The sequence below is a fragment of the Hyla sarda genome, chromosome 5 (assembly GCF_029499605.1).
Source record: "Hyla sarda isolate aHylSar1 chromosome 5, aHylSar1.hap1, whole genome shotgun sequence".
Taxonomy (NCBI): Eukaryota; Metazoa; Chordata; class Amphibia; order Anura; family Hylidae; genus Hyla; species Hyla sarda.
In genome coordinates this window covers 337,862,516-337,888,489 of record NC_079193.1, presented here as the reverse complement: position 1 = coordinate 337,888,489, position 25,974 = coordinate 337,862,516, and the positions used below count along the sequence as shown (strand labels likewise).

The 25,974-nt window shown below is 48.7% G+C and overlaps 1 protein-coding gene across 10 annotated transcripts in view; it reads left to right on the top strand.

Moving 5' to 3' along the window:
- The window catches only part of UBR5 (ubiquitin protein ligase E3 component n-recognin 5), a 159,266-nt gene that overhangs the window by 52,491 nt on the left and 80,801 nt on the right, over positions 1-25,974 (top strand). For all 10 annotated transcript variants that reach the window (XM_056522529.1, XM_056522522.1, XM_056522527.1 and 7 more), the window contains 9 exons: positions 6,236-6,390; positions 8,690-8,807; positions 11,221-11,405; positions 14,777-14,886; positions 16,220-16,332; positions 16,419-16,562; positions 22,026-22,137; positions 25,114-25,268; positions 25,481-25,678. In XM_056522529.1, the coding sequence (XP_056378504.1) occupies positions 6,236-6,390; positions 8,690-8,807; positions 11,221-11,405; positions 14,777-14,886; positions 16,220-16,332; positions 16,419-16,562; positions 22,026-22,137; positions 25,114-25,268; positions 25,481-25,678 (1,290 nt within the window). The remainder of the gene's footprint in view (positions 1-6,235; positions 6,391-8,689; positions 8,808-11,220; positions 11,406-14,776; positions 14,887-16,219; positions 16,333-16,418; positions 16,563-22,025; positions 22,138-25,113; positions 25,269-25,480; positions 25,679-25,974) is intronic.

Below are 25,974 nucleotides of genomic sequence, written 5' to 3'. Positions count from 1 at the left end.
CAATGCAAAGGTATGAACCTGGTAGAACCTTGTGAAAGTGTGCAAAGACGACCAGGTGGCCACTTTACAGATCTGCGAGGCCGAGGCCTTATTGTAGAGGGCCCAGGATGCCCCAACAGAACGGGTGGAATGAGCCAAAACCCTGAAGGGTGGGATCTTCCCCCTGCAGCGGTAAGCTTCCGAAATAGCAGATCGGATCCACCGAGAAATGGTGGCCTTGGAAGCAGGTTGTCCCTTACGACAACCTTCCGTAAGAACAAAAAAGGAATCGCACTGACGAAAGGAAGAGGTGACAGAAAGATACGTCCTAACAGCCCGCACTACATCCAGTTTGTGGAGAGAACGCTCCCTGGGATGAGAAGGAGCGGGACAAAAGGACGGGAGGACGATGTCCTCATTGAGATGAAAAGCCGAAATGACCTTGGGTAAAAAGGACGGATCTGGTCGGAAAACAACCTTGTCCTGGTGAACGACCAGAAAAGGAGAATGGCAGGAAAGGGCTGCCAGTTCAGATCCTCTCCTAATGGCGGTAATAGCAATAAGGAACGCCACCTTCCAGGGAAGGAGGCTAAGAGGAATATCCCAGAGAGGTTCAAAAAAAGCACCTTTGTAGGGCACCTAGAACCAGGTTTAAGTCTCGAGGGGGAGAAGGGGACCGATAAGGAGGGACAGCATGTGCAACTCCTTGGATGAAGGTCCGGACATGAGAATTGGATGCCAGAGGCCGCTGAAAAAGAATAGAAAGGGCCGAAACCTGACCCTTAAGGGAGCTGAGAGCCAGCCTTGTTCCAACCCCGACTGCAAAAAAGAGAGAAGACGGGGAAAGGAAAACATAACAGGAGAAAAAGCCTGAGCTTCGCACCAACGAAAATAAGACCGACAGGTACAGTGGTAAATTTTTGCAGAGGAGGGCTTGCGAGCCCTGAGCATGGTGTGAATCACTTGGGAAGAGGAACCGCGGTCTCAACCGCCACGCCGTTAAATGCAGCGACTGTAAACTTGGGTGGCAGAGGGGACCCTGCAATAGAAGGTCTGGACGAAGTGGTAGACTCAATGGATCGTCGTCCAGGAGCCTGACCACGTCGGCGTACCACGTCCTTCGGGGGCCAGTCTGGGGCCACGAGAACGGCGTGGACGCCCTCTGCATTGAGCTTCTTCAGGGAACAGGGCAGGGCAAAGCCTGACCACAGAATCACCAGGGCATCCACGGCTAGAGCCAGAGGGTACCGGGACTTCGACACAAACGGAAGAATCTTCAAGTTGTGTCGAGACGCGAAGAGGTCCACGTCTGGAGTGCCCCAGAGGTTGCAGATCTGTGCAAACGCCTCCGGATGCAGGGACCATTTGCCGGAGTCGGCTGAGGACCGGCTAAGAAAATCCGCTTCCCAGTTGAGTACTCCCGGAATGTGAATCGCCGAGATGGCCGGAACCTTGTTCTACCCAGAGAAGAATCTTGGTCACCTCGGCCATGGCAGCAGAGCTGCGAGTGCCGCCCTGACGATTGTATGCCACGGCCGTGGCATTGTCCGACTAGACACGGACAGAGCGGCACTGAAGAAGGGACTACCAATGAAGCAGACAAAGATGGATTGCCCTCAGTTCCAAGATGTTTATGGGGAGAAGGGCTTCTCTGGGAGACCAGAGGCCTTGAACCGTCCGCTCCTTGAAAACACCTCCCCAGCCCGATAGACTGGCATCTGTCGTGACAACTTACCAGTGGAGTGGAAGGAATGAGCGCCCCTGAAGAAGCAGGGGAGAGCGGAGCCACCAGAGAAGAGACTGACGAGACCTTCGAGGGAGAACAATCTTGCGGTCGAGAGACAGAGGAGACTTGTCCCGCCGGGAGAGAATCGCCAGTTGAAGAGGACGGTAATGGAACTGGGCAAAGGGCACGACCATTCATACTAACACGGATGGAGACTGAGCCCGGCGTCCGACTGGAGCGGACTCCTGACAAGAGTCAGACGCTTGTCCGGCGGAAGCCGAATCCGGGCAGAGACCGTGTCTGACTGTAGCCCTAGGAAGACCAGAGACTGGGTGGGGGAAAGGACGGACTTGTCCCGGTTGACCATCCACCCGAAGCGAGATAAAGCCTGGAGAGTGAGATCCACTTTCTCCAGATTCTGGTCTCTTGTGGGAGCCTTGATGAGGAGGTTGTCAAAGTAAGGAATCGCTGAGACACCTCTCGATAGCCCGTAACAGGGCTATCCGAGGCGCCAGGATCTTGGTAAAGACCCGTGGGGCACTGGCCAGACCGAAGGGGAGAGCCACAAATTGAAAAAGGTCCAAAAGGACCGGAAAGAAGAGGACTTCCTACGGGATGTAGTGAGAGTCCTATTTTGAGGTAATAAGGAACTCTTGCCGCCCGTCGTCTCTGAGATAATCTTATCAAGGAGTTTGCCAAAAAGTCGAGAACCGACAAATGGAAGCTCGGTGAGAGACTTCTTGGAGGCCCAAGCTTTGAGCCACATGGAGCGGCGGAGGGCCACCAGGTTACCAGTGGCAAAGGCAGCACAGCGAGCTGACTGCATGGAAGCAGAACACAGAAAATCTCCAGCCTTGGAGCATTGGCGAGCTAAGTCACAGTTCCTCCGGGGGGATCCTGAAAGAATACCCTGACTGAGTTGAGAAGACCAAATTGAAAGGGCCTTTGACACCCAGGCAGAGGCAAAGGCAGGAAGCAGGGAATAACCCGCTGCTTCTAAGGCAAACTTTGCCAAGGTCTCCACCTTCTTGTCTGCCGGATCCTTGAAGGCAGCCTCATCCGCCAGTGGCAGAGTAGTAGCCTTAGAAAGGCGGGAGACTGGTGGGGCCACAGATTGGCGGGGTAAGTCCGATGTTAGATGAGGTCCTTGGCGAATGGATTCCGCGCTTGAACCTTCTTCGTTTCCTGAACTTCTGTCAGGATGCCTCCAGGCGAATTCCAGAAGGGCTTCAAATTCAGCGTGAGAGCTGAAAACCTTGGGTGCCGGTCAGGCACGATGAAATTATACTTCTGGAGCTATGTTCGAAGTTCCTGGGTCCCCTAGATGGAAGGTGTCTCTTATGGTCGAAACCAATGAGTTCACAATGTCAGTCATATCCGAGCGGTCCTCTGAGTCAGATGCCGAATCGGAAACTTCATCCACAAGTTCTCCAGGTGAATGGCAACGCGTTGAGGCGGCCCTAGCTGAGGGAGAGACTGACCTGGAACGCGGTTCTGGAGAGCCAGAGCAGTGACCAAGGGAGCTTCCTCGGGAGTGACGCTTGCTACCTGCTGGAGCAATGGGGAGATGCCTGCGAGGGGAGCGCCCTTGCCTGCCAGAAGACTCTGGGGATGAATCAGATGAAACACCCCTATTACGCTTGAGAGAACAGTTAGCATAGGAAGAACTGGTCCCTCTGGCGGGCCGGTGTAGGGAGGACCTCTCCGAGGTGGTCACCACAGAACGGGAGACCTGAGCAAAGTCTGATATAGATTGGGAGAGGGAGGAAACCCAGACTGGTGGGATGGCTGAAACCACGGGGTCTGGAAGGGCATCCTGAGTAGTGGGGGAGCAGTGGTGCAGGCAGAACAAGTGGGTTCAGCAGAACCAGACATTTTTGTGTTACAGCCCCTACAGGTGTAATAAGTAACCAGGGTCCCAGCTGTCTGTTTAGAGGGAGGAACAGGTCTGGGCTCGGACATAGTAAAAAGAAACAGTCTCACCCAAGTCTGTGTCCCCAACAGGGCAGCTGCTGTGAGGAGAACACCGGCGAGCTAGCTAAATATGCTGGACCCAGCAGAAGGGGCCGGGCTATAGTAAGGGCAATGCTGATTGGCCCTGAGAAGCCCCCCTTGCGTGCGCACAGCTCTGATAGGTGCTGGTTTTCGCGCTTCGAGAAGCTATAGTAGCCGGGTGGGCGGAGCTACACCGCATGGGGCCGAAACTGAACACATGCAGCATTGTAATGGCGCCCGCTCCCGGCCCTGTACGCATATGCGAAGAGAACGCCGGCAGCCTCCACTGCTGACGGCGAGGCAGAGCGCCAGACGCGGCCCGGCCGAACTGCGCCCGAAGTGAAAGTAAAAGTGCTGGCGCAGCTGAAGATGGCAGCCGCGCGCATAGTAACACTGGCCCCGAGCGCAGGGAGAATGTCCCCACAGAATACAGCACCACTGCATGCCACCTCACTTAATGAAGTTAAAAAGACCCCCTGTAGAGAATAAAGGAGGGAACAAGTCCCTCCTGGCAGGCCCCCCAAGTCTATAATGTATCAGAGTTGGCCAAAAATCGGGGGTCTCCAGAGGTTGCAAGTCCTCATCCAGCAGGACCTGCAGAGAAAAGGGAAAAATACTCACCTTAGTCTGCAGAACTTGCCTCATGAAGTCTTCAGTCAGCTTTTGTCACCTGCATCATGCCGGGCTGCAACAGCAAGATGAGCAGTGAAAAGTGGGGGACCGGGACCCATGAGGTACCACCCCAGGTGCTGATCGTTGGCGAGAGGGGGTTGACAGTACATCCACGATGCCTGTGCCCCCACAATCGCAAATGGGGAAACAGTGAGCGCTATGTTCCTGAGTTCCCACCTGAAATCAGAAAATAAAAGGGAAATAAAAATCTAAACGTCCCTAACTTAAAAAAACAAAAAATGTGAGACCTGGTCTGGGGAGAACCCAGACCAGTATCTACCTCCTTAGACACTAATCTAAAACTGATTAGCTCAGTGGCCTGGAGGCGTCTATATCCTGCTGGGAGGAGCCGACTTTTCTGTTGCCATAGTTTCAAACCTAGAGACAGCAGCGTATACCCATGGTCTGTGTCCCCCAATGGAGCCGATAGAGAAATTACTCTTAAGGTCACAGAGACCTGTTAGAAGTTTCGACCAGTCGTTGTCTAAGAATTCAGACACTCAGTGATCTCCCTAGATAGTCAGAGAAGCTGATCAGCTCTTTACTCCCCATAGACTTAAAATGCATCTTGTCTTGTGCGGTGAAACTGACATAACCAGGAGTCATGGCGTGAAGCGTGGCGCTTCCCTGGCTCGCTCTAGAAATAATTCTGAGTCTGAACAATAAGGCCCTGACCACTTAGGCCTTTATATAATATGTATATGTATGTGTATGTGTGTACAGACATATATAGAGAGAGGGAGGGAGACAGGGACACTTTAATATTAGTAAGCAACCATTTCTTTTTTATTTTTTCCTCATGTTGAGAGACTATTAGTTTGGGTTCTACGAAGTAGTCAAGATGTTCTAGTCATCACAGATTTTGTTGACTCATTGGACATTTCACATTTTTATAGCTTATGCTATCCTTGGAAGTGGATATGTGCAGGTTAAACTCTTGAATGGCATTGTAAAGATGGGTATGTTAGGCTGGGTTCACATCAGCTTTTGGTGCTTTGTTATGGAGCTCCGTTCGCTGATTCTTCTAAAATGACTGGGCTTTAAACGGGTTGTGCGCTGCCCTGCCTTTCGGAGCTCCGCTCACAGCGTCCGGAAGTTCATTACTCCGAACGCTGTGTGCGGGCTTCTGTGTTCGCGGCTGCCGGGTGTGACGTCTAGCCCGGCCCCTCGTGACGTCTAGCCCGCCCCCTCAACGAAAGTCTATGGAAAGGGGGCGTGACCGCTGTCACGCCCCCTTCCCATAGACTTTGGTAGAGGGGGCGGGCGAGACGTCGCGGACGCGAACACGGAAGCCCGCACACAGCGTTCGGCGTAATGAACTTCCGGACGCTGTGAGCGGAGCTCAGAAAGGCAGGGCAGCGCACAACCCCTTTAACGGAGGAAAACAGCTGGAGGCACACTAAGGGTCAGTCACCGGCAGATTCATCAGGGTCGTGTGACTCTACCCTAAAGGAGTATTCCTGTCTCTCAAAGAGATGGCATATCGCTATGATATGCTATCAGTTTGATGGTGATCTGACCTCTGGGACTGCCACTAATTTTAAAAATGTAGGGGGAAATTTAACCCTGTATCCCTAAAGTTGGGTTCCCTGCTCAGCCATGTGGCTGGGAGTGCATCTGTGAAGAGAAAACTCAGACCACAGTGCTACACAAGCTCTGTAGCTTTCTTTATTCACAGGATTGGTGGAGGTTCCATACACCCCATTATCCCTGTAATATGCGATCATATGTCAAATTGGAATACCTTTTCGTTCTTCAGTCATAATGTTAGCTATACCTGTAAATACACAAGGAGCTAGTGTTTGTATGGCTTGTACACTTTTATTAATAAACATGGCTTTATTTTTATGTCTGTCATCTTAGGTGGCCACATGGATAGATGAGACGCTAAGTTCAGTCGCTTCAAAATTAGAACATACAGCCCAAGTGTTTCCAGAGCTGCAGGGAGAGAAGATTGTGTCACTACACTGTTGTGCACTTTACACTTGTGCACAACTGGAAAACAATCTTTACTGGTGGTGAGTAGGTCTGGTTTTATTACAGAACTTAAGCCTGTATTTGTTTGGAAATTGTTCTACTGTTCCTTTTCATGTCTAGAAGCACCTGGAGGATAATCCTAGATATAATTGTATTATCAGGAATGTCAATATCAAAATCACTGAAACTTGGCTCACTGTCTTACATCTTGACCCAAAGCATGGGGGTAAGGAATGGAAGATTTAAAAGGGCATTTTCTCTGTTGCCTACATTGGGGGACACAGGAACCGTTGGTATATGCTGCTTGTCCACTAGGAGGCTGACATTAGGCAAAAAATCTGCCCCTCCCAGCAGGATATAACTGCTTACTGACTGAGCTAATCGGTTTTAGCTTAGTGTCAGTAGGAGGTAGACGCAGGTCTGGAGCTCTCCAGATCTGCTCTCTTCCTTTTTATTGTTTACTAGTTAGCTTGTCTAGTTAGATTCTTTTTTTCTTTGTTTATAGGTTGGGATGACAGGAGCACGGTGCTGCCTGATCTCCCTCTTGCGAGGCAGGGTACGGCACATAAGTATGAGGCAAACAATGGTAGACACAGCTCTCCCTCTCGCCCACTCCACGACACGAGACTAGGACCGGACCCTCGATCCAGAGTAACAGAAAAGACAAAAGGCAATGTCCAGGGTGGAAGTTCAAGCAATTCTCAGAAATTTATTCAGCAATTAGCCAACATGACAAACAGGTGACTCGTTTCGGCCACAGTGCGCAGCCTTAGTCGTACGCCTCCCGGGCGTGACATGCATTCCGAGGCAGAGCCCACCGCCTCTCCAGTACAAGGGCCAATAGCGCTTCAGCAGGGATCAGGACTCTTCCTATCCAGTGGGTCCTTGTGCTCCGGAGGTCATAACCCTGGTGCTGTCTCCCATCCTGTCCAATAGCAGCACTCTCCTGGCCCACACTGGTTCTCTTGTGTCTCTGCTCTCTCCTATGACGGCAGTGGGGTAGCTCCTCCAACTCACTCTTCTCCTCGGATCCAAAGTGACTGCGGGCCAAATCCCGGGTGTGGATAACTGGTTAGGCGGACCCTGGGGAGTGGTCAATCTACCGGTAGGTGTTTGTGGCAATCTGCAACCATTGGGTGACTCCAGACGTGGACCTCTTTGCGTTCCACCTGAGCCGGTAGGTTCCCCACTTCGTCGCCAGGTCCCGCGTTCCTCTGGCCCAGGCCGTAAATACGCTGGTCATTCCCTGGACCACCACCTCCCTTTCCTATCTCTTCCCTCCTCTTCTCCTCCTGCCCAAGGTCGTGAGGAAGATCAAGGTGGAGGGAATCTTGGCGATTCTCATAGCTCCGCATCGGCCCAGGCGCGCTTGGTATGCCGACATTGTCCGCCCTGTCGCGTACACCCCCATGCGCCTTTTGGACCGCTCCTATCTGCTCTCGCAGTGTCTGGCACCCCAATTCACTTCCGTTGCATTTGATGGCGTGGCGGGTGAAACCGCGGTACTGAGTGCTCGGGGAATACATCGGGGCTTCCTGGGCATTCCCCAACAGGGCTTCGGCCTTGCAGGTGTATAAGGCAGCCATGTGGTCATCTGTCCACATGTTTAGAATCTTACCCGGTTTGGCTGCAAGGTTTTGCAGGCAGCGGTGACTCTGCCTCCCAACTGATTTCCACCCTGGGAACTACTTTGGTACGTCTCATGGTTCCTGTGTCCCCAATGGAGATGACCGAGAAAAGTAGATATTTTTTTTTTATATATACTTACTGTAAAATCTTTCTCTGAGACTCCATTGGGGACACAGCACCCACCCGTTGTTAGTCTGTTGACCTGAGAGTGGGTTGTCGGTCGGTTTTGTCTGGGGTGTTTCCTCGGACAGCTTTTCGTTGGTTCTTGTCGCTCCTTTCCTACTGCGTTGGGACTAAACTGATTAGCTCAGAGCCAGTAGGTGGGGTATATCCTGCCAGGAGGGGCCAGCTTCCTTATTTTGTTGCCTAGTGTCAGCCTCCTAGTGGCATCAAGCATATACCCACTGTTTGTGTCCCCAATGTAGTCTCAGAGACTTTACAGTAAGTATAACAAATAATCTACTTATCTCTGCATAGACCACTGTTTCCCAACCAGTGTGCCTCCAGCTGTTGCAACACATTGGGGGTTGCAGTTTTGTAAAAGCTGGTGGCACCCTGGTTGGGAAACACTTGCTTAGACTTTGGATGCATGTAGATAAGATGCCACTAATATCCGACTGCTGTGGCATTTTTTCCCTCCGGTCTACTAAAGTATTCAGCAAACGAATGCATTTTCTGCAAAATTCACATGTTTTTCTGTGTATCTCCTAGGGGTGTTGTTCCCTTTAGCCAAAGGAAAAAAATGCTTGAAAAAGCCAGAGCAAAAAACAAAAAACCTAAGTCCAGTGCTGGGATTTCTTCAATGCCAAACATTACAGTTGGTACCCAGGTGAGATACAGGAGTGTATATAAATATTCAATGAATATTAACCAAAGTCTTTCTAGGTTAGTAGGGTTTGTGTTGAGTGGACATGTGCAGTGCTTCCAGTGTAGGGATGGCTTTTACCCTGGTGTTTACTGCTCCTATAATTGTTCTCACCTGAGTACTAGGACAACTATGGTGTAATTGGTGCACAATTGTTTCTGGTACAGCCACCAGCAGAAAAGCTACATTCTTAAATGTTCATTTCAAACAACTTTCCTGTATTTCATGATGGGCTATGTCAGTGTTTAGCAACAGCTGGAGGCAACCTGGTTGGGAAGCACTGGCCTAACTAGCGATGTCCGATACCATTTTTTTTAAGACCGAGTACGAGTACCGATACTTTAATTCTAGTACTCTCTGATACCAAGTACGAGTACTTATATTTTAAAGAGAATCTGACAACAGGGTGACCCGGTTTCTGCCACTGTTTACCGTATATGTGGGTTCCTTGTTGTATACAATAGAGGCGGCTGCTGTAGTATGAGCCAAGATTTCTCTTCTCCATTGGACAGAACAGACCGATGATCACATGGTGAGCAGCGATAGAAACCAGGTCACCTGCACGATCTATATATAAATTCAAGTTAGTGCAGGTGACTCTACTGTAAGATTGTCTTTAATAGTAGGTAGTATCCCCTTACAGACATTAGCTGCAGCCCCCCTGTTTGGACTGCAGCAGGGCCCCCCCCTGTTTGGACTGCAGCAGGGCCCCCCCCTGTTTGGACTGCAGCAGGGCCCCCCCCTGTTTGGACTGCAGCAGGGCCCCCCCCCCCCTGTTTGGACTGCAGCAGGGCCCCCCCCCCCCCCTGTTTGGACTGCAGCAGGGCCCCCCCCCCCCCTGTTTGGAGTGCAGCAGGGCCCCCCTGTTTGGACTGCAGCAGGGCCCCCCTGTTTGGACTGCAGCAGGGCCCCCCCCCCTGTTTGGACTGCAGCAGGGCCCCCCCCCCCCTGTTTGGACTGCAGCAGGGGCCCCCCCCCCCCCCTGTTTGGACTGCAGCAGGGCCCCCCCCCCCCCCTGTTTGGACTGCAGCAGGGCCCCCCCCCCCCCTGTTTGGACTGCAGCAGGGCCCCCCCCTGTTTGGACTGCAGCAGGGCCCCCCCCTGTTTGGACTGCAGCAGGGCCCCCCCCTGTTTGGACTGCAGCAGGGCCCCCCCCCCCCTGTTTGGACTGCAGCAGGGCCCCCCCCCCCCTGTTTGGACTGCAGCAGGGCCCCCCCCCCCCCCTGTTTGGACTGCAGCAGGGCCCCCCCCCCCCCCTGTTTGGACTGCAGCAGGGCCCCCCCCCCCCGTTTGGACTGCAGCAGGGCCCCCCCCCCCCCGTTTGGACTGCAGCAGGGCCCCCCCCCCCTGTTTGGATTGCAGCAGGGCCCCCCCCCTCTGTTTGGATTGCAGCAGGGCCCCCCCCCCTCTGTTTGGACTGCAGCAGGGCCCCCCCCCCCCCTCTGTTTGGACTGCAGCAGGGCCCCCCGTTTGGGATTCATATGATCCCTACCTTGCCCAGATCCATCCGGCCATTCGCCCATAATCTTAGTTTTTCAATATATGCGCTGGCACGGGCGGGGTTTTCAGGAGCCTAGTGGCACTGTGACATCTGTGCTGCCCGCTAATGAATATTCATCCCCCTCCCTCCGGCTCTCCTTCTCCCCGCCGCTCCTAACTGGTCGTCACTGCACATGTCAGGAAGCAGCACATGTGCAATGAAGAACAGTCTCTAATCTTAGCATCAGTTCAGCACTTAGTGTAACACCCACCCCCCCACCCTTTGCTGTACTTCTGGTGTTTTTCTTAAATTTTCACACATATGAGTAACCCCCTCTCGGTACCAAATGCAGTCTATGGTAACTGTACAGTAAATCCCACACGTTCCCCCTCTCAGGTCTGTGGCCTAAGGTTTTAGATATTAGAATGTGACGATGGGAAGAAAATGCAGGTTTTCAGGCAGATGATTATTAAGCAGACTGCTAAATCTCCATAATAGTAATAAAAATCATCCACCTGAATGTCGCCTTTTTTAAACAAGGTGTTTTTTTTTCCATTAAAAGATTAGTTGGGGAATAAATGATTGTATCATACAAAGGGTTTATATATGCCAGTGTTTCCTAACCAGGGTGCCGCCACCTGTTGCGAAACTACAACTCCCAGCTGTCTGGGCATGCTGGGAGTTTTAGTTTTGCAACAGCTGGAGACACTCTGGTTGTGAAACACTGATATATGCTGACTGTTTGCTAGTTGTACAAGGTCTTCACAGCTGTAGCAAACCTTCTGTAGTCTGTTTATCCCGTAGTCTAGTTCCGAGATAGAATGAACTGTTTTTCCTTCAGTCATGTTTCTTGCTCATTTTTTGGACCACAGGTTTTAATATCTGCATCTCTTACAGGTTTGCTTAAGAAATAACCCCCTTTATCATGCTGGGGCAGTGGCCTTCTCTATTAGTGCTGGAATTCCTAAAGTCGGTGTTCTGATGGAATCTGTCTGGAATATGAATGACAGCTGCAGGTTCCAACTGAGATCACCTGAGAGCCTAAAAAACCTTGAAAAAACTAGCAAGACTACAGAGATCAAGTAAGTGCAGGCGCCTACCATAGTCTTGTGGTATACATTTTAATTTTATTTTATCTTTTGAAATAACCTAGTATAGATGGGAAACTCAACCCCTTAAGGACCAAGCCCATTTTCACCTTATAGGAAAACTGTCAGCTTGCTCCACCTCACTAACCAGCAGTACTGGGGGGTGGGTTTAACTGTGTAGGGGGTGTGTATATGTAGTGTTACTTTTAATTTTTTTAAGACTACTTTTTAACCCCGAATTTTCTCCTGAAATGTCGGGGGTCGTCTTATATGCCGGGTATTGGGGTAGAGCATAGGAATACTTACGATTATCTGCCCGGGTCGGCTCCTGTGTGCGGCTGCAGGCGGGGGCCGGCCAGAGCATGTACAAACTAATAACTGTATACTTAAAAACCAGGGTGCCTCCAGCTGTTGTGAAACTACAACTCCCAGCATGCCCAGACCGGCAAAGGCTGTTCTGGCATGCTGGTAGTTGTAGTTTCACAACAGCTGGAGGCATCCTGGTTTTTAGTATACATGAATTAGTTTTACATGCTCTGGCCGGCCCCCGCCTGCATCCACACACAGGAGCTGACCCGGGCAGATAATCATAAGTATTCCTATGCCGGACATCCCTGTGTCCCGAAAAATCTTTTCGGGACATAAGGATGTCCGGGTCACTAACCATTCCCCGGTGTCGCGCGTCGTCCTCCGGTCCATGGTTGTACGCACGGGACATCAGTGACGTCCCGTGCGTACAACCATAGAGGCGCAGGAGGACGAGTGCCGGCCGGGGCCTGGTGAGTGACTGGCAGCGCGTCCTCTACAGTGTTCCAATCACCGCTCCTCCGGTCCCGGGACTGCTGCTATAGTCCATAGGCCATAGCAGTAGATTGTGACCCCGGGCTGGAGGAGCGGTGACCGGAACACTGTGGGGGGGCAGTACACAGACATACACTCTATATGGCTGAAGAGGGGAGCTGCCTACGATTGTGGGGGAGGGGAGCTGCAAATTTTCCGCTGGGAGTTTTAGCAGCAGCGAAAATTTGCTGCAAATCAAACTTTGTAGCGAGAAACTTCTGCCGTATGAATGTACCCTGTAAAACCTCCGGCTCTTGCAAAACTACAACTCCCAGAATGCCCTTGGCTGTCTGTATGCTGAGGGTTGTAGTTATGCAACAGCTGGAGGCACACGGATTGCAAAACACTGCGTTTGTTACTTAAAGGAGAACTCCAGAATATAAAAATTGTCCCCCATACTGCCGGCAGTAAAAAAAAATAAAGATGTACATACCTTCCTCCGCTCCCCCAAGGTCCTCCGGTAACCGGCTCCGGCCTCCGCCGTGATACTCTTCCTGGTTGCCAGTGGTCGGAAAGTCAGCGCTCAGCCAATCACCAGCCGCAGTGAAGTCCCGCCTCGGCCGGCGATAGGCTGAGCGGCATTGTGACGTTTTTGGCCCAGCAGCATGTGCCGATGTAGTGAAGAATTTTGTGTCTTGAAGCGTTCTCACACGGCCGCTCAGCCTATCGCCGGCCGTGTCGGGACTTCGCTGCGGCTGGTGATTGGCTGAGCGCAGTATGACTCGCCGACCACCAGCAACCAGGAAGAGGATCGCGGCGGAGACCGGAGCCGGTTACTGGAGGCCCCAGGGGAGCGAAGGAAGGTATGTACATCTTTATTTATTTACTGCCGGCAGTATGGGGGACAATTTTTATATTCTGGAGTTCTCCTTTAACTCAGTGTTCCCCAACCCGTGTGCCTCCAGCTGTTGCAAAGCTAAACTCCCAGCATGCATGGTCTTTCAGTGCATGCTGGGAGTTAGTTTTGCAACAGCTGGATTCACACTGGTTGGAAGACACTGAGTTAGGAAACAATGTTTCCCAGCCATTGTGCCTCTAGTTGTTGCAAAACTACAACTCCCAGCATACCCAGACAGCCGAAGGGCATGTTGGGAGTTGTAGTTAAGCAACAACTGGAGAACAGTTTGGAAACCACTATACACTGGTGTCCAAACTATAGCCCTCCAGATATTGCAAACCTTCAACTTCAAGCATGCCCAGGCATGCTTGGAGTTGTAGTTCAGCAACATCTGAAGGGCCAGATATTGCCGAACTACAACTCCCAGCATGCCTGGACAGTCTCGGCATGCTTTGAATTGTAGTTTTGCAACATCTGGAGTGCTACAGTTTGGACACCAGTGTATAGTGGTCTCCAAACTGTGCCCTTTCAGATGTTACAGAACTACAACTCACAGCATGCCTGGACTGTCTAGTATGGATCGACCGATTATCGGTTTGGCCCATATTCACGATTTTGGACATTGTCCTATCAGCAATTACCTTGCTGATAATGCCCCGCCTCCCCGGCCAAAGACCGCCACCGCCCCATTGCCTCCCCCATCCCTGGTTTTATAATTACCTGTTCCCGGGGTCCGCGCTACTTCTGGCTCCCGCGACGTCCTGCGCTATTGATGTGCGCTGCGTAGCGCAATGACTAGTGACGTCCTCAACGCGACGTCACCGGCAGTGCGCACAGTGACAGCTCAGGATGCCGCCGGAGCCAGAAGTAGCGCGGACCCCGGGAACAGGTAATTGTAAAACCACGGATGGGGGAGGCAATGGGGCAGCGGCGGTGGTGGGTGTTGGACAAGGGAGGACCCCGGGACAGGCAGGGGGAGAGAAGCGGGTGGCGGCGGCTGTCTCTGGCCCCGCAAAAGCCGCTGCAGTTCATTGATTTAAAGCGCCCGATAACTTATACCGGAATATCATTATAAGTTATCGGCTATCGGCCTGAAAGGTCACAGATTATCGGTATCGGCCCTAAAAAAAATCTATATAGGTTGATCCCTACTGTCTAGTTTTGCAACATCTGGAAGGGCACAGTTTGGAGACCACTGCACAGTGGTCTCCAAACTGTGGCCCTTCAGATGTTGCAAAACTACAACTCCCAGCATGCCCAAACAGCCAAAGTCTTTCTTGGCATGCTGAGAGTTGTAGTTTGGCGACTCCTAGAAGGCAGCAGTGAAGATCACTTACCGCTGCCTGCTGCGATCGCTGGTCCCCACACATTCTTGCCCCCGCCGCCATCTTTCCCCACCCGCTCTGCCCGGTCTTCTAGGGGTGGGCAGAGCGGGGATTTCAAGTGTTTTTAAGTTGAAATACCCCTTGAAATACCTTTTTAATAGAGATCTGATTTGCTAAGTGAGTGATCGTTGATCATGGAAATCTGAGATTTGTGGGGATCTATTTGAAAATGTATCTGTTGTAACATTTAGGATGCTAGGAAGAGCAGTGCTGGTTAGCTTGGACTGTATTACATGCACGGTTTAGTATTCGTCTGCATTGTTGTGTAACTAGAATTTATTTCTTGTTAATGTTAATTCAAGACCTGAAAGCAAACAAGAGCCTGTAAAAACTGAAATGGGACCACCTCCTTCTCCTGCATCCACCTGTAGTGATGCATCTTCCATTGCCAGCAGTGCTTCAATGCCATATAGTAAGTGGATGTCGTTTTTTTTTTTGCAGTGCAATCTTAGGGGAGTTTAAGGGGATTTTATAATAGTATATGCTATTAAAACTTTAGGGAAGAGGTTAAATAATCTTTATTAACTTTTATTTTTTTTTCTACTTTTTTTTTTTTTGCAATGTTATAGCTCCTATAGGGGGCTAGAACTCTGCACACACTGATCTTTTACATTGATCAATGATTTCTCATAGGAAACCATTGATCGATGTTTCTGCTGCTTGACTGCTCATGCACTGAGCAGTCATTCGGCGATCGGTCAGCGAGGAGGCAGGTAGGGGCCCTCCTGCTGTCCTGTAAGCTGTTCAGGATGCTGCAATTTCATCCCGAAATCCAGGGTTCCGGGTTGCTAGGTGCCGGGCCTGACCTGTTATGACGCGGGGCCACGGGTTCTCCGGTGGAAAACGTGTGTGTGTGTGTGTGTGTGTGGTGTGTGTGTTTTTAAATTTTTTTTAATCAACTGGTGCCAGAAAGTTACATATTTGTAAGTTTCTTCTATTAAAAAATCTTAATCCTTACAGTACTTATTAGCTGCTAAATACTACTGAGGAAATTTTGCTGACTTCATGACCACAGTGCTCTCTGCTGACATCTCTGTCCATTTTAGGAACTGTCCAGAGCAGCATATGTTTGCTATAGGGATTTTCTCCTACTCTGGACAGTTCTTATAATGGACTGAGATGTCAGCAGAGAGCACTGTGCTCATGATGTCAACAGAGAGCTCTGTGTTCCGAAAATAATTTCCTCTGTAGTATTCAGCAGTTGATAAGTACTGGAAAGATTAAGATTTTTAAACAGAAGTAATTTACAAATCTGTTTAACTTTCTGGCACCAGTTGATTTAAAAAAAAAATATATAAAAATTTCCACCGGAGTACCCCTTTAATTGCCCGCTGTGCAATGAACTGCTAAACGAACCAGTCCTTATAGTCAAACATGAGATCACTGTAGAAGTTGCTTTTAATACTATTTTTAATACTATATATTTTTTTTAAAGTTTTATATCACTGAGCGCTCTCCCAATGGAGCGGCACAATACAACCCCTGCCATATATCTCTATGAGAGAGCCAAAGATGGAACGACTCTCACATGGAGATATAGGGAGGGGGCGGGGTTGGGACGTGCCGCTCCTCGGGAGAGCTGGGACTTCATACAGGAAATCACGTGGGGGCCCAGAGCTCGGGCCCCCCCTGATCTTAAACTTATCCTCTATCCTGCAGATAGGGGATACGTTTTGTTCAGTGAGAACACTTCTTTAATCATTTGTTATGGTTTTTGAAGAAAACATTTTCATTATTTTTCCTAGAACGCAGACGATCTACGCCAGCTCCCAAAGAGGAGGAGAAGGTGAATGAAGAGCAGTGGTCACTGAGAGAAGTTGTGTTTGTCGAAGATGTCAAAAATGTCCCTGTTGGCAAGGTTAATGACTTTATATTACTGTAAAATCTTTAAGTCTGTCTGTTTTTTGCGATGGCTATTAACAGGCTTTTATTTGTAATGTTTAGGTGCTTAAGGTTGATGGAGCTTACGTTGCAGTGAAGTTCCCTGGCACATCCAATAATTCAAACAACCAGTGCACTCCAGGCTGTGATCCTGACCCATCATCTCTCCTCCAAGACTGCAGACTTTTAAGGATTGATGAGCTCCAGGTACATTTGGCTTCCCACACCAAAAAACTGCGAAAGGAAAAGTTGTCAGTTCTGGTCATCAGATTTGTCTTGGACATGCATTCGGAATATCAGCATAAACATATAACACTGTCATGTTAGGCATGTTAGGGTTGATTTCTTTTTAGGGTTTTAAAGAGTTATTTCCACTTCAGAAATTACAAAAACTGCTGTAATGGCTATTATGGAATAAAATGTTTCAGCAAATCCATCAGATTTCTGAACAATTAACCTACTTTTATCTAAAGTGCATAGCCTCCTTTTACCCTAACTGTATAAAACTGCTTGTTCTGCTGTTTTATGTCTTGGCCACTGCAGCCAGGACAGATATGGTGGCTTTAGCACCTGTTCTAGAGATAGCTGCAACATGTATGTCACAGTGATTGGAACAGCAGCCTCATGGATGCTGGGATTAATACTGATCACATCATATAAGGAATCCGTAGTGCAATTTTAAAGTGCCGATGGTGGATGTAGTAATAGGATTTTTTTAAAGTGAGTAACCATGATACAAAAATTGAATCTCCCCTTTCTCGTTCGGCTCCATTGGGGGACACAGGAACCATGGGTATATCTTGCTGCCACTAGGAGGCTGACACTAGGCATTAACAAAAGTCGGCTCCCCCTTGCAGGATATACCCCGCCAACTGACTCTGAGCTAATCGGTTTTTAACTTGGTGTCAGTAGGAGCCAGACGCAGGTCTGGAGCTCTCCAGACCTGGTCATGGTCTTTGTTTTCTAGAGTATAAGATTTTTTTTCTCTCCTTTATTTTATTCAGGTTGGGGCGACATGAGCATGGCCCTGCCTGATTTCTCCACCCCCCCCCCCCTTCCCTTGCGATGAAGGGGCAGGGTACATAAAGTATGCACAGTTAACCGCTGCTCGCCACCAACCAGCACTAGGGATGTGCCCTGGGTCCGGGTCCCCTCTTGCCCCTGCTCGCCCCCCTATGGCAGCCTGTCATGATGGAGTTGCACTAGGCTGGTTGAAGACTTCAGGTGAGTTTGTGGTAACATCTTCCTAGTAGGTAAGTACTGAGAATCTGGCAACATTCACATTTGAAGTAGGAGGATTGTCCTTGCTTTCGGCGTTCGCCACCACTTGTGTGTCCAAGGTGTTGTCAATCTGAGCTTCCCAACTGCGCCAAGGCATTTTATCCGGGGCTCCTCCAGATGATTTGGCTGACCTGGCCTTCCAGATCTCCAATGCTGGTGATTATCTGTGCTCTGCGTCTCTGGAGTCCACTTGTTGCTTCCGGAAATTTTGTAGCTATCCACCACACTGTGGCTGAAGTCCAGGAATGGGGGAAAAGGGTAAAGGTGAATACCTAGTCTTGGCTACCTACAATGGGCCTTTCCTAATATAGTGTGGATAGGGTAAGGGAATTAAAAGCAGATGGTGGCAGAACTCCAACGCGTTTCATCCTGTAATGTGCAGGACTCATCAGGGAGTAGACATAAATTGGTAATACTATCAATATTCAAGATCTGGTACCAATGAACAGCAACACATATAGGATAGAAAGCAAGTTAGGTCAGTCAGGCACTGTCGTATGCAGTCAGTGATACGGTCAGGTGGTAAGGAATAGTGACAAGGAGGATGTAACATATAGCATTAAACAATAGACACTAACACCAATGCAAGATCAGAATTATTAAATATAAAATGAAATCCCAGGGGATCCAAATTCAAACCAAGATGTACAGCACCCCTTTCAGATAGGTACTGGATGATTGTTGTAATAGTAGTAAAAGGTATTACAGTGCAAAAAAGACGGTCTCTATAGTCACTAGATTCCGGACCTGGTTGTACCGGATTATTAAGGTACAGGTATAAACCCAAATGCACAATAATGCAAAATGACTGCTAGTGGCTGAAGTGGGTACTTCAAGGTGGTAACAGCCAAAAACCACAGTGCAGGTAGGTGAAATCAGCTATAACCCAAGTGGGGTAGATGAGACAGCAGAGGATATCGCCGGTGATCCCTCCAGGTGGAGGACGCCACTGGAGGGATCACCGGCGATATACTCTGCTGTCTCATCTACCCCACTTGGGTTATAGGTGATTTCACCTACCTGCACTGTGGTTTTTGGCTGTTACCACCTTGGTTTGAATTTGGATCCCCTGGGATTTCATTTTATATTATTATTATTTATATTATTAATAATTCTGATCTTGCATTGATGTTAGTGTCTATTGTTTAATGCTATATGTTAATGCTATGTTTAATGCTTACATCCTCCTTGTCACTATTCCTTACCACCTGACCGTATCACTGACTGCATACGACAGTACCTGACTGACCTAACTTGCTTTCTATCCTATGTGTTAATGTTCATTGGTACCAGATCTTTAATATTGATAGTATTACCAATTTATGTCTACTCCCTGATGAGTCCTGCACATTACAGGATGAAACGCGTTGGAGTTCTGCCACAAGCTTCTTTTAATTCCCTTACCCTATCCACACTATATTAGGAAGGGCCCATTGTAGGTAGCCAAGACTAGGTATTCAGCTGTACCCTTTTCCCCATTTACCCACATTGATGGTGATATTACGGTAACCTTATATTTGATTTATTTTATGTCTTGATCTATAAGTAAAAGTTATGTTTTATTCATTTACCTAATTGGTGTACTCTTTGTGGATATCATTTATTTTACACCAAGGGTGTGCATTATCTGTTAGGGCATTAGAGGGATCCTTATTATCTTCCCTTCTATATAAGATTGAAGGCCTGGAATGCCTATGCAGCCTCCAAGAAATCTCTCACAGAGATGCCCTTTGCTGGCGGCCGTCTTTTTAGCAAACGCCTGGATGAAATCATTTCTTAGGCTACAGGCGGTAAGAGCTCTCTGCTCCCGCAGAATAAGGTGTGTCGCACCGATTTTTGCAGCAAATCCTCTTTGTTTCGGTCCTTTGTCTCGGGCCGCCAGGACAAGCCAGCGGCCTTGCAGACTCGGAAGGCTCTTTCCTTCAAAGCGCATCCCTCCTGGAAGTAAAATGGCCATTCTGGACGCTTTTCCGCCAAGCCAGGTACCTGCAAACTTACCTCCGCCTGAAGGGGCACCCCCACCTGAGTCATTTTTCAGGACTGGACGGTTCAGGGCCGGTGGTCTCCCAATCAACGTCCTGGAACTTCTGGCCATCTTTCTTTTTCTCCTCCACTGGGAGTCAATACCCAGAGGTCGTCTGGTTGGAGTTCAGACGGCGGTGGCTTATATCAATAGCCAGGGGGCACTCGCAGCCTCTCTGCAATGGCTGAGGTGACAAGGATTCTGGTCTGGGTGGAACGTCATGTTCCCTCCATCTCGGCGATCCATTCCGGGGGTGGACAATTGGGAAGCGGACTATCTGAGTCGCTCCTCGCCCAACCCCGGAGAGTGGTCCCTCCACCCGGAAGTGTTCGCGGCAATTTGCGAATGTTGGGGGACCCCAGACGTGGACCTCTTTGCATCCTGCATAAACAGCAGGTCTCTGGCCATGGACGCGTTGGTCATTCCCTGGACGCAGTTCGCCCTTCCTTATCTCTTCCCTCCTGCCTGGGGTTGTGAGGAACATCTGGGTGAAGGCGTCTCAGCAATTCTTGTGGCTCCAGATTGGCCCCGGTGCCCGTGGTTCGCCTGCGTAGTTCGCCTCGTGGCGTAAATTCCCATGCAGCTTCTTGATTGGCCCGACCTTCTCTCTCAAGGTCCTCTTCCACCCCAATTCACTTCCGCTGTATTTGACAGAGTGACTGTTGAAACCGTGGTGCTGAGGGCTTGAGGTTTCTCGGTCCGGGTCATTCGCACCTTCCTGCAGGGTGTGGCTCACGAGGCTCCTCTCTACAGGTCTCCCACTCTGCCCTGGGACCTATATCTGGTACTCGGCACCTTTTACAGGGCGCCCCATTTGAGCCCCTCCTGGAGGTCTCTCTCCGCTTCCTCTCTTGGAAGGTGTCCTTTCTAATCACTGTTACCTCCCTCCGGCAGGTGTCTGAGTTGGCGGCTCTCTCCTGTCGCCCCCACCTTTCTTGTCTATCAGGACAAGGCTGTGCTTTGGCCGGTGCATTCTTTTCTGCCAAAGGTGGTATCCTCTTTCCATCTGAATGAGGAGATCATCCAGCCCTGCCCTGTCTCACTCTAAGGAGCGCTCTTTCCACAAATTGGATGTGGTCAGGGCTCTGCGAGTCTATCTCTTCCACCTCTTTTCGGCGCTGTGAATCCTTTGTCCTTTCGGAACGCCGATGCAAAGGGCTTCCTGCTTCTATGGCGAACATCTCCCGCTGGATCCGGTCTGCCATATTGGAGGCCTATCGTTGGTTCCGCCTTTCCGGGTTACAGCACATTCCACCAGCTCCGTTGGGGCCTCCTGGGCGGTCCACAACAGGGCTTCGGCCCTGCAGATTTGTAAGGCGGCCATATGTTCGTCTGTGCACACGTTTACCAGGTGCACACTTCCGCGTTTGCTGACACCGGGTTTGGGCGTAAAGTGTTGCAGGCGGTGGCATTGCCCTCCGCCTGATTTCTCTTTGGCTGTGTTCTATTTTCCCACCCTGTGGACTGCTTTGGTACGTCCCACGGTTCCTGTGTCCCCCCCCCCCCAAATGGAAAATCTTTCTCGGAGGATTCATTGGGGGACACAGCATCCACCCATTGGTTGTTAGTTTGTTGACCTGAGGGTCTGTTGCCTGTCAGGCGGTTTGTTTGGTTGTTTTTGCCTGGCCTTACTCTGACTTTCTGTTGTGGTTCTATTGATTTCCACCTACTGCTTTGGGACTAACCTGATTAGCTCAGTCAGTGGGCGGGGTATATCCTGCCAGGAGGGGCCGAATTTATTTGTTAATGCCTAGTGTCAGCCACCTAGTGGCAGCAATATACCCATGGTTCCTGTGCCCCCCCACCCACAATGGATCATCTGAGAGAGATTTTACAGGAAGTATAAAAAAAAAATCTAAGTATAAAAAAAGTTAAATTTTCCAATTTACTATTAGAAAGAAATGCATTTGATATCGCTGTGTGCGGGAATGTCCGATCTATTAAATTAAGGATTTCGTACAGTAAACATTGAAATAAATGGCTAAATTGGTAGCGATAAAATTACTAAACAAGGTGCAAAAAATTGTATATGGAAAAATAAGAATGTTATAGGGGGTCAGAACAGAACAATTATAGGCATACTTTAAAAAGAAAGTTTGACAAGTTTTTTTTAAGCTGTACAATAGAAAAACATGGGTATCATTTTAATCATATTGACCCACAGAATAGAGAACAGATCAGTTATACAATAAAGTACACCTTTTCTGCCACAGAATTTTTTTTTTTTAATTGCGCCTTCCTATGGGTCTGTTATGGCTCTTAAAAGGTGAGGTGGAAAAAAAAAAAAACCAAAATGGGCTGTGTCTTTGAGGGGTTGATCTGTTTGTTTAAAAACTTTCTAAAAAGGTAAAATTTCTAATTGGTAGGTGGTGAAGACCGGTGGAACGCCAAAAGTCCCTGATTGTTTCCAAAGGACTCCTAAAAAGTTGTGCATTCCTGAAAAAACTGAAATACTTGCTGTCAATGTAGATTCTAAAGGTAACATCACAACAAATGCAGATTCCGTAACATTGTCTTTTCGAAAAGGCTGCCTTATGGGACTGATTTGCTGGCTTCCACCACTGAGCCCTGATTGGTCACACAAGATGGGATGGGGAGGAAAGACGTGCCAGACTGTTTGCACTGCTAGTGCTGGGCGGTATACCGGTTCATACCAAATACCAAATTTTTTTTCCTGCACGATATAAATTTTTTCTATACCGCAATACTGGTCGGGCCCCTCCCCCTCGAATTATCAGCCGCAGTGCGCTGTCCTCAGATCGTGCGACTAATCATATGTGACCCGCGTGCGCTGTTCTTCTACTCTTCCCATCTCCCCCCCCCCCCCCCCGTTTTATCAGCGCTGCGCTGTCACCCAATCATATGTGACCCATGAGCGCTTCTCTCTTCCCCCCCCCCCCCCCCCCCCCACCAAAAATAATTCTCTGCTGTGCTGTATTGTACTATCCTGAGCCCGGGCTTCAGAAATAAACAAAATAAACTTTAACTCTCCTCCTTCCTACGTTGCTCTGGAACCAGCCCCACGGTCCCTCCACTGCTCTTGCTGCTTCCTGGGGATGGGAACGTCACGGAGCAGTCAGCCTATCACCGGCTGCATCACCGGCCGCAGCGATGTCCCACTTCGGCCGGTGATAGGCTGTGAGCACACTGTCATATAAGAAGTGAGTTTGTTTATTTAGTTTATTTCTGAAGCCCGGGCTCAGGATAGTACAGTACAGTGCAGCGGCTGATAATTATTTTGGGGGGGGGGGGGGGGGGGGGGATCACTCTCGGGTCACACATGATTAGTCCCCCGATGTGGGGGACAGCGCAGCGCTGGGCTGATAAACCGGGGGTGGGGGAGGTTTGGGGTGGAAGCAGCCATAACTTACAAAAAATACAGTGATACCAATTTTTTGTCATACCGCCCAGCTCTACGCACTGCCCCTCTGACTGTTCACACAGATTAAATGTCTTTTGGCTTTAATTAGCACAAATAAAGACGTGGGCTGCATTAGTGCACTTGGTTCTATCTTATGTTGTGACAGGTTTGATACTTATTGCTGGTGACAGATTTTTCTAAAGGGGACCTGTCTACGACATGTCTAATTTAAGTAAGCACCTGTATTCATAGTGAAATAATTCTGGAATATCTTCTATATTACTACATTGTTCTCTACAAGGAGAGGGAGCACAGGGTATTGGAGTGAAGCTTTAGCAGTCAGCAGTTCATTGGCCACTTTGGCTACGGGAGGTTAGTGGAGTGGTGGGGATCAAGGCCAGATTCTTGGTGCTTGAAAAGTGAGTTGGATAAGATGTGAGAGGACAGTTTGGTAGACATGTTCTAAAAGTTTGGCCGAAAAGGAGATAAGGGAGATGGAGCGGTAGCTGGACAGAGGATGGGCCTTGGGATGGCTTTTCGAGGATGGATGCAATGGTGGCATGTTTGAATTAAGGAAAGATTCCAGAGGTTTGTGATTGAAGAGATGGGTTTGGGCCAGAATGAACATGGTAGTGAGGTTTGGTATAAGGTGGGAGGGGATTGGATCAAGTGCTCAGGTGGAGATATATCTACCTTGTGTTCAAAGCGACAAATTCTTCAACTGATATGTAAGGGGTAGTAACCGGATAGAGAAGGGATCTAAAGCAGATGGTTGCCTGGGGTAGAGAGACAGAAGATCGACCGTGTTTGGCAAGGACTTTCTTGTATGAATTGAAAGTTCTCTTTAAAGAGTGTTTTCTTGCAGGAGCATGCTGGGAGAAATATGAAAGCAAATGGAGGAAAGGAAAAGGTAGAATTTTATCATTGATAGGAGCCATTACAGTAATAAGACTAATGCAAGCAGTGCAGGAGGGATGCTGAGAGTAGTAGTGATCAATGGAAACCCTTGTGTATCAGAACTGGTGTTTTTCCCACAGGTCTTGTAATTATTCATGAAACAGTGTACTCTAGATATGAGGTGTCCTAAATATAATTGGAATTTTTGAACTTGCCAAAACTACATATAGTTTGTGTCTCTTACATCCCCAAATCATTGTTTTATTTTTATAGAACTTTAAAGGGGTTATCCAGGAAAAACTTTTTTTTTATATATATATATATATATATATATATCAACTGGCTCCAGAAAGTGAAACAGATTTGTAAAGTACTTCAATTAAAAAATCTTAATCCTTTCAGTACTTATGAGCTTCTGAAGTTAAAGGAGTAGTCCGGAGCGCACTTTTTTCATTTTATCCCGTCCGGGCTGGAAAATAAAAGAAAACAAACTATCTCTTACCTGCCAACGAGCCCCCGGTACTCCGATACAGGTGTTCGGTCCCCGGGCTGTATTCTTCTTACTTCCTGTTAGCCCGGCACGTCACACGGAGCTTCAGCCTATCACCGGCCACAGCAATGTCCCGCCTTGGCCGGTGATAGGCTGAAGCTGTGTGTGACGTGGCGGGCTAACAGGAAGTAAGAAGAATACAGCCCGGGGACCGAACACCTGTACCGGAGTGTACCGGACCACCGGGGGCTCGTTGACAGGTAAGAGAAAGTTTGTTTTCTTTTATTTTGCAGCCCGGATGGGATAAAATGAAAAAAGTGCACGCCGGAGTACTCTTTTAAGGTTGTTCTTTTCTGTCTAAGTCCTCTCTGATGACACGTGTCTCGGGGAAATACCCAGTTTAGAAGAAAATCCCCATAGCAAACCTCTTCTAAACTGGGCGGTTCCCGAGACAGGTGTCATCAGAGAGCACTTAGACAGAAAAGAACAACCTTAACTTCAGAAGCTCATAAGTACATAAAGGATTAAGATTTAATAGAAGTAATTTACAAATCTGTTTAACTTTCTGGAGCCAGTTGATGATATATATATAAATGTTTTTTTCCTGGATAACCCCTTTAAATGTGCAAAAGTTTCTTTGTGGACTGTTTTTGTGCATGTTTGCCTGGACTGCGCTAAATGTGTGATGTAATCTGTTTGTGTACAGGCGTCCATGCTGTACTAAAGACCGGCACATGGGTGCGTTACTGCATTTTTGACCTTGCTACTGGAAAAGCTGAGCAGGAGAACAATTTCCCCACCAGCAGCATTGCCTTCCTTGGGCAGAATGAGAGAAACGTGGCCATTTTCACAGCCGGACAGGTCTGTACAGTCCTGGATTTTAAGTTTTTATATTTTTCGAGGGATATTTTTATTTTATCCTTTTTTGTATTTGTTATGCAAAAACTCCATAGTGGTACATAAAATACCCTTTTCTATTGAGCAAATTTGTTATATAGTATACAGCAAACACAGATTTTGATGTACTAGAAATGTTGTTCAGTGTGCTGAATATTATCATTTTATTGTTGCAGGAATCTCCCATTATTCTTAGAGATGGAAATGGTACCATTTATCCCATGGCTAAGGACTGCATGGGGGGCATCAGAGACCCTGATTGGTTGGATCTTCCTCCAATCAGCAGTTTGGGAATGGGGGTGCACTCATTGGCTAATTTACCTGCAAACTCTACCATCAAGAAGAAGGCTGCCATCATTATTATGGCTGTTGAGGTAAGGACGGGTCTGTTGTAGCTACCTGTATTTTGTATAATTTGGTGTGCAGGGAGGATGACTATTGTATCTGGTACTAAAGTTTGGGACTCATTAAAGTCTATGCAGGAAGGGGACATAATTAATTCGTACAGACATACAAAAAGCGACTGCTCAGTCACTGGATGTAGTGGCCACCTGGGGGCAGAGGTGGCAGCTTGAACCCTAATTTAAATATTTTATGAGCCTGGACAATCCCCAAGTCAATGATCGAATAATTTAATAAACTGATTTCTTAGCTGATGCACTTTGACACT